The sequence below is a fragment of the Pundamilia nyererei genome, unplaced genomic scaffold (genome assembly GCF_000239375.1).
Source record: "Pundamilia nyererei isolate P.nyererei 1_Seehausen unplaced genomic scaffold, PunNye1.0 scaffold00178, whole genome shotgun sequence".
NCBI classification, from domain to species: Eukaryota; Metazoa; Chordata; class Actinopteri; order Cichliformes; family Cichlidae; genus Pundamilia; species Pundamilia nyererei.
This window is the reverse complement of record NW_005187579.1, coordinates 1,168,903-1,182,675: the sequence shown is the minus strand read 5'-3', so window position 1 is coordinate 1,182,675 and position 13,773 is coordinate 1,168,903. Positions and strand designations below refer to the sequence as shown.

The window sequence follows — 13,773 nt, the reverse complement described above, 5'->3', positions numbered from 1 at the left end:
AACACTTCAGACACATGATGTGTTCTATCAAAGAGGTACATTATCAAACCTTAAACAAACAGAATCACAATGAGAAATCCAGGAACATAGCAGGAGTAGTTTAAAAACAAACTGGGCTCAGGTATAGAAGTTGGGTTTTTTTTAAAGGCAAGGAGTGGTCACGCTGTTTTTCTTCTCTTTACTGCCCTTTGTCAGTTGGAATGTGTGCAGCGTATAAGGATAGAGACAGATCTTACCTCAGTATTAAACTTTATTTCCTTTTCTGTGTGAGATGGAAAAATGATAAAAACGTACAGCTCAGGGACTTTTTCATCTAAGACAGGTCAGTGTTTTCTTTACATAATAACCACAAAATTAAAATCAGACGTTTTCCTTGTGTTGGACAAAAGCTTAAAGAGTGAAAATAAATTATCGTAGCAATAATTATAACAATATAACAACAATAATAGCAATTAAGCATTTATAAACACTCTATTTACTGCGTTTTTTTTGTTTGTTTGTTTGCTTTGTTTTCATAAAACTCTGTTATCAAAAACAGGTGGTGTGTACAATCCAGCATGTTAGAGGGGCACTGGTTTTGGGGTGTACTGTTGGTTGGATCTGACTGGTCAGGAACAGGGGCGCATGACTTCTGCGGCAGTCTGTTTAGCCAGTCTGAAGACTTCCAGCACTGAGGAGCAGTCGTGAACGACAGCCTGGGGATGGACAGGGCGCGTGTGTCTCAGTATATAATGAGATGGCCGTGAGGTGAAAACAGCGGTTCTTTTTAAGCCCTCTCATGAGTTTCCTGTTGCAGGATCAAGGAGAGGTGGGTACCAAAGTGACTTAGTAAAAAATAAGCAAAAAAAGAATGACAAACATCTCCAATCCTGCTATCCCCTGTCACCCAAGGACTAACGAACCCCTCCTCACATTAGCTCTTTACAGAGTCCACTTAAGTCTCGCTCTCCGCAGCGGCTCATCAGTGAAGTCAGCCGTGACGCAGCCATAAGTCATCAAGTCCGACTGAAAGTCTTTTCCCTACAACCACTGTACACGAAACAAGGCTGCTCAGCTGTCGTGACTCGGGAGGCCATTTAGTGTTTATGGCGATGTGATGACTCCTACAGGCGAAGGGGGCTCTGGGTCTGAAAAGGCCTCAGTGAGGCTCAGCCCAGACCGGCGAGCGATTGGAGTGGTGGGGGTGACCGAATGAAGGGTGAATGGGCGTGGGCGTTGGCAGCATGTGTCCCGAGTGGCTGAAGGGGGGCAGGTGACCCATGTGGGTCATGTGACTGGCGAGGCCAGGCGCACCACCAAAGGGAGAGGCCTTGTCCTGCATGCATTTGGAGAGCTCGTCAAAGCCGTCCCCTGATCGTTTGTTCCTCTTGGACTTGCTGGACATCTTGCGGTTGCGTGTCTGGATGCCTTCTTTCTTCATGGTCAGAGGTCTGTTGACCTGTGAAGAGCAGAAGAGCGGCACATTAGCTCAGGCGTGGCGAACAAAAGCACCACTGACAGTGTGAATACAGCATTGTAGACATTTAGGTTTAGGTTACTGTCACAGCTCCTTTACAGCCTCTTTATTTTAAATCTTAGCAGAAATATGTCACATGTTGCATGTTTACTGTTTTTTTACTATCCCAATAGCCTTTTATGAATAACCTCAGCGTTATTCATAAAAGGCTATAAATAATGAGCAGCTGTTTTGCATATATAGCTCCATTATAAAGCGAGTCAGGGGCGTGTGGGTTTTTTCAATCTTTTGTTTAATTGTCCAAACCAAACAGAACCACAGTGCTCATTAATGAATACACCGGGATGAGGACCAGGCTGGGCTCTGAAAGGAGCAGCCAGCAGACAAATCCTCATCAGTGTAACCGACGCCGTTACACTGAATGACAGTCCCACCCGGCAGTCTCTCTGGGGAGTAACGCCCCCCATTGAAACAACGATGGTTTAATAAAAAAGCCGCCCGGTGGGTTCTGCTCGACAGTGTGAGCAGGCTTTGCCTCCCCACTCTCACTTTCTGTGCTCCTAAATCGATACGAGCTGTCCGCCCACTTAACCAGTTAAGGACCAGCAGCCCTCCCCTCCTCCTTCCATCCCAAACCCCACACTCATTTTTCTCCCCCCCTCCCGAAGCTACTTACATTGTGCAGTTTAAAGTAAAGGCCGCAGGCGTTGCACACCGGATCTCCGTTCCCGTTGCGCCTCCAAAGGGTGGTGGTGGTGGTCTGGCAGTTTGCACAGCAGGTGCCTGCACGTCTAGCAGCGGACTGAAGGAAGCAGGAAAAATGCATCATAAATACTAAACTCGGTCACTTGTGGAAGGGAGGTCAGCGCAGGCGCATCACAGTAGATTTCGTCTGAACCATTAGCAGCAGCAGAAGCATCATTTAGATTAAATTAAAGCCGTAACACTGATACCTTATCCCAGAAAATGTGCGACACGACGGGAAAGTTAACGGGAGGTTTTTCTTAAACTTCTTAAACGGCGGCACGTGAGGTCCCATCTCTGACCGCACAAATATGTGCAGACAAACATCAAAAGAAGCGACACACAGACTGGAGAAATTACTTAACTTCTCTATTGAATCAATTGCATGTATGTCGCCCGCTACAACTATGATCAAATTTTGTAATTTGTGCAATAAGACATGGAGCCATTTTTTTCTCCCCCCCCCCCTGCAGACGTCTCTCACGCTACTCTACAGGCCCGCTAGTAATTTTATTTAATGATAAGTATGCTATTAATGGAGGTCCTGCGTAAACTCTGCATTTTATCACGATCCAAGAAAAAAAATGGGCTGCGAGTCGTGTGAGACACGGTGTCCTGTCTGACAATATGCCGCCGTGCCCATTACGGATCGATTTTCCACACATAATAAAAAGCATTAGCTTCACATGCAAGGAGCCTCCGGTTCCGTGCCGTGCGTGCAGCATCCAGGTTAGTCTTTTAATTCATTTCAGGTGGAGTCGTTGCTGTTTACCTGGCGAGCAGCAGCAGCAACAACAACCCAGGTCATTTTCATATGAGGTAAAATATAAATGCATCATAATTTAAATTTTAAAAAATGCAAAGCGACTGTGCGTTAAGCCTAGCACTGCCCACCGATAATGACAAACAAGAGAACAACATAAATCCATTTATTTTCCAGTCCCCGCCCCTCGCGGTCTCTCTCTTCACACATAAGCGGCTCCTCCAGTGTTGTGATAATCTCTTTATAGTATATGTCAGTCTAGCCATAGAGAATGCAGAGCGCTGGTTGAAGGCGGAAACAGCCGGGAGCCTGACTTCCTTATCTGGGCCGGCCAGATATCCGGATAGGAAACAACTGGATGCCCCTTTGAACACAACTCTGAAAAACACTTGAGCTGAAAATGCAAAAGCTACAGCCACATGGGCCGACCCAGTGGAAAATGTAATGGACTTTTTTTCTCTTTTACGAATAGGAACGACGTGGAAATCGTCAAGGAATCAACACGAAAAACGATCATTTCAAAAACGAGTTTTAGTATTTCAGGGAAAAAAATGCGGTGGAATTTTTCGAATTTAGCAGAAAGTGTTAATGAAGACCATCAGAGCCATCATAATGAGGTTGTGTGAACGAAGTCAAAGGTTACGCAGCTCAAAACAATTTATTAGTTTAGACCTTATTTTTTTAATACCTTAATTAATATAAATCGGCACATTATTATTATTAGTATTATTATTATTATTATTATTATTATTATTATGCAATTTGATTACAAATTATATCTATAAAATATTTTAACAAAATATATATAAAGCATACTAGATAGATAGATAGATAGATAGATAGCCCCGTTTTTAGCAGGTTTATTGTGAATAAAGACTGAGCAGCTCTGCAACATGGCACAGCCACCACAGGATTCCTCTCTGTCATTGCTGCCTTTCATTTACTCAAGCATGGTGTTAACTAAAGCAGCATGGGCATTGGTATCAGTAACAGTATCAGAAGTACCAGCAATAATGATAGCAGGAACAATGGCAATAGTAGCAGTATTGTAACAGGCCATGAAGGCGGATCATCGGGGGGTGAGAGGGACAAACAATTCCAGGAAGATCATAGGGAAAATATAACTTTCCTGGAATTGTGCTGCCGGCATCTGCTTTGTGCTCATATTTGGGTGCCTTCTCTCAGAGTGAGGGGATGGAGCGAGATGTAGGACTCACCAGTCTCCGTTTGGGCTTGATAAGTGGTCGGTTCTGGCCGTTCATCTTGTGGTACAGTCCGCAGGCGTTGCACAGGTAGTGGCCGGTACCGTCCCGCCGCCACAGTGGGGTGGACGTAGCACCACAGTTTACACATTCACGGCCCTCTGCATATAGTTCAAGAGGAGGAGACAAAAGGAAATTTTATATAATTAAAAAGTTCCCCCCTCTTTGTGGAGCAGCATATAGCAGCTGTGTAGCACAACCTGGTCAGGTAGTTATAGTAGAGTGGTGCATGACCTCAGATGGCCTTGTAATATGAAGTCAAAAATTGGGGTAGTGACAAACATCCATATCAGTGTGCAGGTGTACCAAGTGTGCACGGCTGCCCAGGACACAGACACCTCTATGTAAATTGATCTGGAGTGGGGATGCCACAGACAGCCAGAACATGTCCAGAGGTGTCCAACAAGAAGAGTGAGACACACCATCAAATTAAGCCTACATTATTGATCAGCTTAGTGGGCACCCACGAGAGGAAAGTAAGTGTGTGTAGGTGGTATTAAATGTGTCGGAAAGTGTTTGATGAGAAGCTTGCGTGCTGGTTAGTGTCAGAAACAGCAGTGAGACAGCATTGTATCAGCACAAGTTGTAATATAGTTTCTATCATTCTTTGTGACTGGATCAATAGTCAGTGTCCTGTGTGTGCGCATTCTCTTCTGTACAAAAAGCTTTTCTTCCCCCGTTCAGGTTTGACTTCAAACAGCCTGTTGCTAAACCAAAGCTCATTTAATTCAGGTGTTCCCCTCTCCCTAGAGCATCACCTCATTATTTCTGTTATAATGCCAGCGACACCCAAAGTCCCACCCTTGCACCACAATAGGACCTGACCTGAGCAAAAAGGAAAAAAAAGGCTAGGTTCCTTTTGAAATGCATTTCTTGTGTTTTCGTACCTCCCTTCTCTTCCCCTTAAAGAATTTCACAAGTCAAGCGACCACACACAAGCAGTCTCATTAATATGTTTTACATATTCGCCCACAATGACTTACAACTTTTTGCCTTGCACAATGCTCAGTGTTGAAATACGAAAAACAAATGGGAAGGCGAAACAGCTCCGTGCATAAGGTGAGCTGCACGAGGGGAAGGAGCTGTGGGTTTGAGGGCCAGTTCAACAGGAAGCCGTACCGTGAGGTATTCGTGCTGACAGAGAAAATGTCATTGTGGCATTTTGTCCAACAATCAATCACAATTACTGGCACTGGACATTGACTTTGATAGATAAGAGCCTTTTTTTTCTTTTTCTAACGTCGTGGCAGATATGTTTGTGTTGCTGATTCAGGCACAGTCTGGTCAGGCTCTTTTAAATGTCACAGTATAACATTTCTCCACCACAACAGCTCATATTCGCTCAGTATTATCAGGCACCGAGCATTCCCCAGGTGTGTTAAAAAGCACGGCGACAAAGGATGACAATGCAGATAATTGCAAAGCTACATTTGGAACAATTTGTTAACACACTGCATTTTTTGTTATTTCACGTCCATTCTTTCTTTTGTCCAGTAACTCAGTGCACCACAGCTGGAACAATGTAGGGAAATTACACACTCATTAAGCAGGCTGAGTTGTTTTTTCAAATGTCTGCCCATTAGTGTCAGGCATAAAGTCTAAGTATCCCCCCTTAAATTTGACTCCCAGCACATGCAGCATATTGAATCAAAATCCTGTCCAGACAGTCAGAAAATATGCTGCTTTATTATGAACATTTTAATGTCTTTAAAATTAAGGGGAAATGGGAAACTGCTTGAGTCCTTTTTTAAAAATCCATGGTTGCTCATTGCACCAGAATGCACTCTCATCTTCACGGAGAATCAGATCTGCTGTGAACTTGCTCGCCCCTCCACTTCATGTCAGCACAGCGGGCCAAGGCCGTGCTTAAAAACACAAACAGCAGGGCTCTGTCGCCTGTGCTTTGTTAGTGCTGGGGAGAGCGGTGGGCGGGGTGGAGGTCGTGATTTGTTCACTTGGAGGTATACAGGATATGGCAGGAGCCAGGGCGTCGTGACTCCCTCGTTTTTTAAGCGCAATAAAGGCCACGTTTAAAAGAAAACAAGCCTGTGGCACGAACATGTACCTGTCTGAGCACCGTTGATGGTGTGGCGTCTGAATGTAAAGTTAGTGTGTAAAAAAAATGTCAGTGTTGGACTTTTTTTCTCTCTGCTCAAAAAGCGGCTAAATTATTTCACTTATTTTTAAAAACATATACTTAACCAGTTTATATGCATCGTTTAGTTGTTATTTATATGTAAAAACATATACATATGAATAACCAGTCAGTCCCAAAATTTATATAATCCCACTTTCGTTCTCTATTTTTTGCCTATTCGCCTCGATTACACTGACATTTTAAGAGAATGAATCACACAAGTATGAAAAAAAGTGTAATGGGTGAAATAAGACTTGTCAGTGTCCGATGTGGAAATTATCGCTCTTTTTTCCGTATAAGCAACTCACTGGAGCAACAAGTCTGAGCCACGAAGTTTACATAATACAAGCATTAAGAAATTGATAAATGTAATTACACCTGTGAATAAATGAAAGAGAAAATAAAAGAATAAAATGATGCTCGCACCATAGTGGAAATACTAATATCACCTTTACGTGGAGACCAATGAAATATTCATCAACCGATGATTGGTTGTGTAAACTAACCTATATTGCGCAACGCTTCACCGCTCAGCTGAATAAACCATAACCATTTAATTAGGCCTTATCGATTTGATCTGCCATCTGATGAGAAAAAGGGGGGAGGGGGGCTCAAAACACACGTGAGACTCACCTGAGCTCGATCTGGCTTTGCTTTTGCATTTGGGCGTAAAGCTGGACGAGGACCCGCCGAGCAGGCTGCCGGGATGGAAGAGACTGCCGCCGTATTCGTGGGGTGTAGAGAGAGAGTAGGCCGGGTAGGTTGGGATAGGGTGATGCGTGGCTGGGGCCTGGCTGTTCATCGAGGCCAGGCCGCTGCGGAGCGGACTGCAGCTCTCCATTTTCATGCCGTCCGTCAGCGGCACTTGGTACTTTATCGACTCTTTCTCATCCATCCTGGTTGAGGTGGAGGTCGGAGAGGTAGGGCCGGGGTCCGGGGACACGTCTTTGGGAGGGGTAGGGGGGAAACTGTACAAGTGTGGGCTGGAATGCGACGCTGGAGTGAGCGAAGACACCGGAGCGGTGCCGGTGCTGCTACTACAGGGGTAGCCGGAGCCGGCGGGGTGAAGGCCGGGTTTGCTGAAGTGGCTGACCGCCCATGCGTTGTGGTGGTGTGCAGCAGACAGAGCTGCTTTACCGGGGTCCAGCCAGGGAATACCGGGGCTGTGGATGAGGTGTGGCCGGCAGACCTGGTTCCCAGTGAGGCGAGCTGAAAACCATAACAGTCTATTTAATATGGCTGTATTCTGCTTTAATTTCTCAGTAATTCATAAGTCTTATGATTAGTTTACAACTCAGTTAAAAAAAATCTTACCTGTTAAATTCCCTGAATTTCTCAAATCCGACATTTAGCTCCAGATGTAGATAAAATATTCGTAGTTGATTTTAAATAATAGATTTTTTTTTTAATCGAAATTAAGTAACCTCTCTACAAATAGTTTCCATTAAATGAAAGCAGCCGATATAGCATTATGAAAGCCTACAAAAGTGTTAAATAAACAGCGCTCCTTGTCTGGGCATTATCTTTTCGTCCGCAGCAGCTCTCGGACTAAAGGTTGTTATTAGTAAATTTGCGCTTTTTATTTTATATCCGGGAAGTGCCTCTCTCCCTCCAGAAACTCCTGCCCCAACAGAGAGGGGTTAAGTGACATACTTCCCTTTCCTCTTGCTGTCATTTGTTAGAAATTCCTTTTATGTTGGTGAATTGACCCAGGAAAGTCAAGAAGGACTTTTTCTAACTAATTGCTGCAGAGGCTTTTGTTGTTAGGCTGGCAATAAGCTTTTTTACACACAAAAATCATTAGCCTTTAATATCACACACACACATTAAAATTATGGTATTATACGAATCTTTAAGAACATGGATCTATAAATGAATTTTTTAAATACAATTTTATTTATATTATATTTTCAGACATCTTATCTTATCTGGCCTCACACTTGGTGATCGTAAACGTGAGCGCATCTTACCGTGTGCTTGGCTGTAGGTGACCCTTGCTCGGGAGTTGGTGTAGTAGGGGTTCCCTTGAGAGTCCAAGTGGTTCAGAAACATATCAACCTCGTCCTGCGGCAGTAAAGGCGCCATGGGCTCCATGTAGTTGTGGCTCAGGCTGTGGTGGTGAGAGTCCGGGTGCTGACCGTTCAGCACAGCATGATGGTGCGCCATCCACCGAGACTGATCTGCCGCTGCGACCTCCATGTCTGAGCTGACAGTCTCTATTTTTTTCCCTCTCCCTTTGAATGCCTCTCTGTTTAGGCTTTATTTGCCTCCAAGTGGAAGTCGATTCCTCCTTAAAATATAGTTCCTGAACTGTGATTTACAGCAGAAATAGAATCCTTAAATAACTCGCTCTCCCTCCTTCTCCTCTGGGATACCTGCAAAGAGACGAAAGCAACATATTAGTTTAACGACACGTCTCTCCTTCCATGCAAAATCGAAGCACCCTTCGTTTTTTATCTAATTATAGCGGGTGACACGTGAAGTAAACTTTGCACAATTTAGGGTTCCTGCCATTACAAGTCGGAAAAAACAAGACATCGCTGTCTCCAAGTCGAAGCAACGCATCCTGTATCCGCATAAAGAAAACACTTAAATGTCTCCTCTGGATACCTGTTGCAGTTGTGATCAGCTGATGGTATACAGAGCCCTGGATGTGTAAACCTCTTGATCCTTGCAGTGCTCAGGCGCATTAATGAGATGTGGGGCAGACTGATGCGGCTGGCGCCAGTAAATTCCCATATCAAGCCATGGGGGGCGGGGCGTCGGTCTGGACCAATCACAGCGGGCACTGCCGCAATTGGCTAAATGCGTCCCTGCTCTCCTTCTTTCAATTTTCATTTTCCTGCACCGAAAAACTAAAAGACTTATCAATCAGCAGTGTAATTTCTCGGGGATCTTTTTTTTTCGCTCATGAAGCTCAAACGAAATGAGCAATCGACCTCTGATAATCTGCCTTTTTAGCGACGGGCTGAAGACAGAGCCTAACAATGTGTGAAATTTACACCTTAATATATATGGCCCAGTGTTAGCTTTTTACAACGTACCCATGCAGGCGTAGCTCCCCTTGGTCTCTATAAATCCATTTACAAAATATTGTTAAACCTTTCGTTTTTTTAATACTTGTGATATTTAAAATTCGCACCCACTTGCGAATGTCTTTTGGTTTTATGCCACAGTTGACCGGTTAAAGCTGCATATCAATCCTTATTACTAGCAATAAGCGTAAGTACTTTGATTGTTGTCTTCCCCATGTAAATACAAAAAGCAATTTCAGCACCTCTTAAACCAACAGAGGAGGAGTCGATTTATGACCCCGAATTGCCCCCCTCCCATTGTTGGGAGCGCCTAATTGTCTTTAATTAGTAGCACGACATTCCTTTTGTGAAAACAGTGGTTTTTGTCTCGGGGGCAGAGCAATCAAAACATAGTTTGCATTTCTAATGACGCCCGTTGATAATTTGGCCAGACAAAAGGGGATAGGCGCAAGGCCTCACGTTGCACGTAGGGTACGAAAAGTCAGTGGGTGACAGTCAGAGCGTCTCCCGATGCGCTCATTCACAAACTGCCCACAAAAACAAAAATGAAACCTGGCGGGGTATTTAATCTTTAGACAAAAAGGGGAAAAAATGCGTTTCTGTCCAATTATATTTTTCTTGTATTTATTTCTTTGTTTATTGAAAGCGTGCGTAAAATGAGCAGCACATGCGCTGTTATTTGTGCGCAAGTAGATCTACGTGCACTGCCGCTGCGTTTGTGTGATTGACAAGGAGTAATTGGAAGGTGCCCTGAACAGACTGGCCGCCACGCCGACGCCGGGATCCAACGTCACAAAATCTAACAAGGAGCTGAGCAGTGTGGGTGGGGGCCTGCGGGGGGTTGCTGTGATGACACGGCACAGGTCATTTAGGCGATAATCACGTTTGATGTCATACCTGCGGTATAACTGCGCGCCTGTGTGTGTGTGTGTGTGTGTGTGTGTGTGTGTGTGTGTGTGTGTCAGTCATCAGTCATTGAATCTCGGGCATGTTGCCAGAGGCAGCGAGTTGATGAGCTCAGCCCTTTGAGCTTGTCAACTCCTAAAATCAACAAATTACAACATGTGTGGCAGCAGAGGGCCAGCGACTCCAATAACTGACATTCCAGTGGAAAAGAAGCCACAGTTGGCAGGTGGAGTGAAGTCTACCTTAATATGCTTATTAATTGTCAGTGACAAATATTGTGTTGTAATTTACACTGCATCAATCAACAATACTGCACCAATTACGCACAATTTAATGCCGCACAGTAATTGCTGTCACATGCTTGAACCCTAAGCAACAAGGACTCCCTCTGTTTGAGCGTCAGTGAGTATGCAGCGATGCTCTTGATCTTGTAGCCATCAGTGAAAGGACACTGCACACTGTGGCTCAGACTTGCCGGTCTGTGTTGCATTCTGGTTGTGTTAACCACTGGGAGAGTGAGTCAGGCTCAGGATAGCTGCTGTAGTATTCCCATTGTTGTTTCCATGTTTGCCAAATGGATTACTCAGCAGGATTTACCCCCTCTGTAATTTATACCTTCATTAATCCCATTTGTATCTTTGCTGGAACAAAAAGATGGGAGAGGGTGATGGAGGGTTAGTGGGAGAGGACGGGGGGTGGGGGAGTTGCTGTTGCCTTTTTCCCTCTGTCTTTCTCAAGGACACAGCAGTATTGTTTCACCCGGCGATGCCATCCAAAAAGCGGAGAACGCGTCCCCTCGCACAACGCCTCCTGAGCTGGGCGAGAACTGTGTGCAACAACTGTATCACCGTGCAGCCACAGTGGCTAATGAACAACAAGATTATCATTCCGATCCATGCTGTTATTAAATGGGATTGGCTTTATCTACCTGTTTGTTCCCATTGGGCACGGTCATCCATCATTATCCAGTGTAGGTGTGTGACTGTGTGCCCAACTATGTGTGTGTGTGTGTATGTGTTTTGGGGGGATGGGGGTGTGAAGAGCCACTGTGGGGCTTGTGAAGATAAGCAGAGCCAGAGAGAAGAGAATGACAGAAACCAGCTGAAGCATTATTGTCCCCTTTACTCACGGCTAATTAGATCGAGCCAGGGCACTGGGTGGGTGGGGGGGCTTTATAGACACAAGCACCCACCATATAACTGCTGAGAGAGGGAGCCTAAGAGCAGCACAGTCTCCCATTTAAGTCATTTCTGAATCAAAATAATGACATTTCAGAAAAAGCGGGTAGGACATTAACATGGACTGCACACACTCAACAAAAAGTGATTACGGACCGCAAGGTGAACCTAGTTTTACAGTCAAAACCACTTATTGGAGCTATAAATACAAAACAAAACAAAAAAACACATTTGGACCTCTTACAGTGTTTACTCCTAACTCCATCTTCATGCCACTGTTCTTTGCTGTAATCATTTCAATTCAATTCACAGCTTTATTTAGACAGCCCCAAATCTTAACAACAGTTGCCTTTGTATTGTAAGGGTAATGCAGAGCCTCCATGAGCAAACACTTGGTGACAGTGGGAAGGAAAAAACCCCTTTGTATAGTCACACACAATCACGCCATGCCTCTTAAATCATGCACACATAAAGCAGACCCAGCACCACAGGTAAGAGAGGGTGGAAGAAAAAGAAAGGCACTCCTGCGTGCCTGCGGAGGCGCCCCAGCCCTCCCCCTGTCTCAGCTCCGCCAGTGTAGTGATGTGATTGCTCCTTCTACTGATCAAAGAGGGTTACTCGAGTCATTATGCGTTTTAAAGCGTGACAATTGAATACCTTTGTCGTCACTAATATCTCGCTGATGATACACTAAACAATTTAGTTTCTTTTTTTCTTTTTTTTTTCGGGGCCAGAACACCCTGCCCACGGCAACACGAAAAGTGAGCCACGTTAAAAAGGATTTATTGATTTATTTATTTATTTATTTTAAGAAGCTATGGCACACATACATCCGTTTTGTTAACCCGGACTTAATCTTGAACTTTTTTGGTCGATCATTCGGGAAAAACAAGCGGTGCTGTAGAAATTAAAAGAAAAACAGCGCGCTTCCAGTGAATGTGAATAATAATGACGAATAATAATATGAGTAATGAATGATAAAATACATTACAACGTATGACTGCATCAAACATATAATATCACTGTACCGCTTTAGAGATGTTGCGGAGGGTTATATTTGGCCTAATATCCAAATATCTGTGACAGTGGGGATGTATAATTATAAATAAAGAGTTCATAAAGAGTGCACGTGCGATCAGTGTACTTTATTCCTCGATAGCCATGAAAATAATGCACAAGCAACCGTTTTTCTTTTTTTATGCTGAGCCTGTAGCAATTATTATTACCAGTACCTTACTTTGAATAGCCTCACATATAATTACAAAATATCAAATAAAAATAAAATAAAATCATAAATAATATTTTAAAGTTCAGATAGTTTAAAAACGCAGTAATTGGCTTACCTCCACCAGTCTTGAACAGCAGACAAAGTCAAACCGGAGAAAGTGGAACCATCTGATTCACTGCGCAGCTTTGCGTCTTCTCTGCCCTCCCCTCCTTCTCCTCCTCCTCCAAAAATAAATGATAACAATAATAATAACGGTGCAAAATGAACGACCAAACCGAAGAGGTGTCCAGATCTGCCCCGTTTTTATGATGCTGTCGAGACTAAATGGAAAACCCGGTGGCCTGATGGTCGCTGCTCTGTGCTCTGTCGTCACGGAGCGGAGAGCGGTGAGTGTCTGCGCGCAATATCCCCCCTCTACTCTCGCTCTGTCCAAACCTCTGTGAATATGAGCATTAAAAAAAAATGAAGAAGAAAAAAAACCTTGTGTGCCTGTGTGAGAGGCTGCGGGCACACAGCAGCGTAATGGCACGTCAGCCAGCAGCCTGTCTTCCGGGTCCTGGTTAAATACAAAAAACTGGCAGCGGTACCTGTCCCCGAGAGGTTCTCAACATACTTTAGGATAGCTTGTGTCTCACGTGCTTTTCAGCATTTCATCCTTTTGTTTTTTAAAATGTATATCAACGTTCCTCGAGGTCACCGTGAGCTCTGCCCTGACAGACTGATGTGCTGCTTACCTGAGCCTGTGGATTTAATATATGGTCTACATACATGCAGGGAAATAAAGAACTTCGCTAGATGTTGGAGCCACCAAGGGAGCGAGCAGAGTCCCCGAACCCAACTTGTCCCAGCTGCATAATGCGCAGTCATTATGATTAATTTGGGGCTGAACCTGAGGCTTGTGACCGGGGGAGTGAACTTAGAAATTGCATAGCTGGGAAATGCACGGTGCTCTTTCTAAAGCTTTCCTTGCTCAATAATTAAAGTCTAAAAGCTACTTTTTAGTGATAATAAATGCTCTATCTTCTTTTCTTGTCGTTTTCTTTTCGCTTTTTGTAACAACTCGG

General features: G+C 44.2%; 1 protein-coding gene across 4 annotated transcripts; it reads right to left on the bottom strand.

Annotated features, from left to right (window-relative positions):
- Positions 1-373: 373 nt before the first annotated feature.
- gata2a (GATA binding protein 2a) lies at positions 374-13,229 on the bottom strand. 4 transcript variants are annotated; one of them, XM_005746459.2, is made up of 6 exons: positions 12,825-13,229; positions 8,333-8,737; positions 6,996-7,571; positions 4,181-4,338; positions 2,133-2,258; positions 374-1,438 (listed from the first exon to the last, which is right to left on the bottom strand). In XM_005746459.2, the coding sequence occupies exons 2-6, from the start codon at positions 8,559-8,561 to the stop codon at positions 1,139-1,141; spliced, it is 1,389 nt and encodes a 462-aa protein (XP_005746516.1). In that variant the 5' UTR covers positions 8,562-8,737; positions 12,825-13,229; the 3' UTR covers positions 374-1,138. The 4 variants fall into 4 exon arrangements, with proteins under 4 accessions (XP_005746516.1, XP_005746515.1, XP_005746517.1 ...); XM_005746458.2 differs by lacking the exon at positions 12,825-13,229 and adding an exon at positions 8,973-9,060; XM_005746460.2 differs by lacking the exon at positions 12,825-13,229 and adding an exon at positions 8,973-9,060 and having other exon boundaries at positions 4,181-4,326.
- Positions 13,230-13,773: the final 544 nt, after the last annotated feature.

Bases quoted from the DNA above. Each gene is read 5' to 3' on its own strand.
- gata2a (XM_005746459.2), bottom strand. From the start codon at position 8,561: ATGGAGGTCGCAGCGGCAGATCAGTCTCGGTGGATGGCGCACCATCAT. The intron at 4,339-6,995 runs GTGAGTCTCACG...CTCCTCCTCTTG, and splicing joins CAAAGCCAGATCGAGCTCAG to AACTATATGCAGAGGGCCGT. The intron at 2,259-4,180 runs GTGAGTCCTACA...TGCTTCCTTCAG, and splicing joins TCAAGCCCAAACGGAGACTG to TCCGCTGCTAGACGTGCAGG.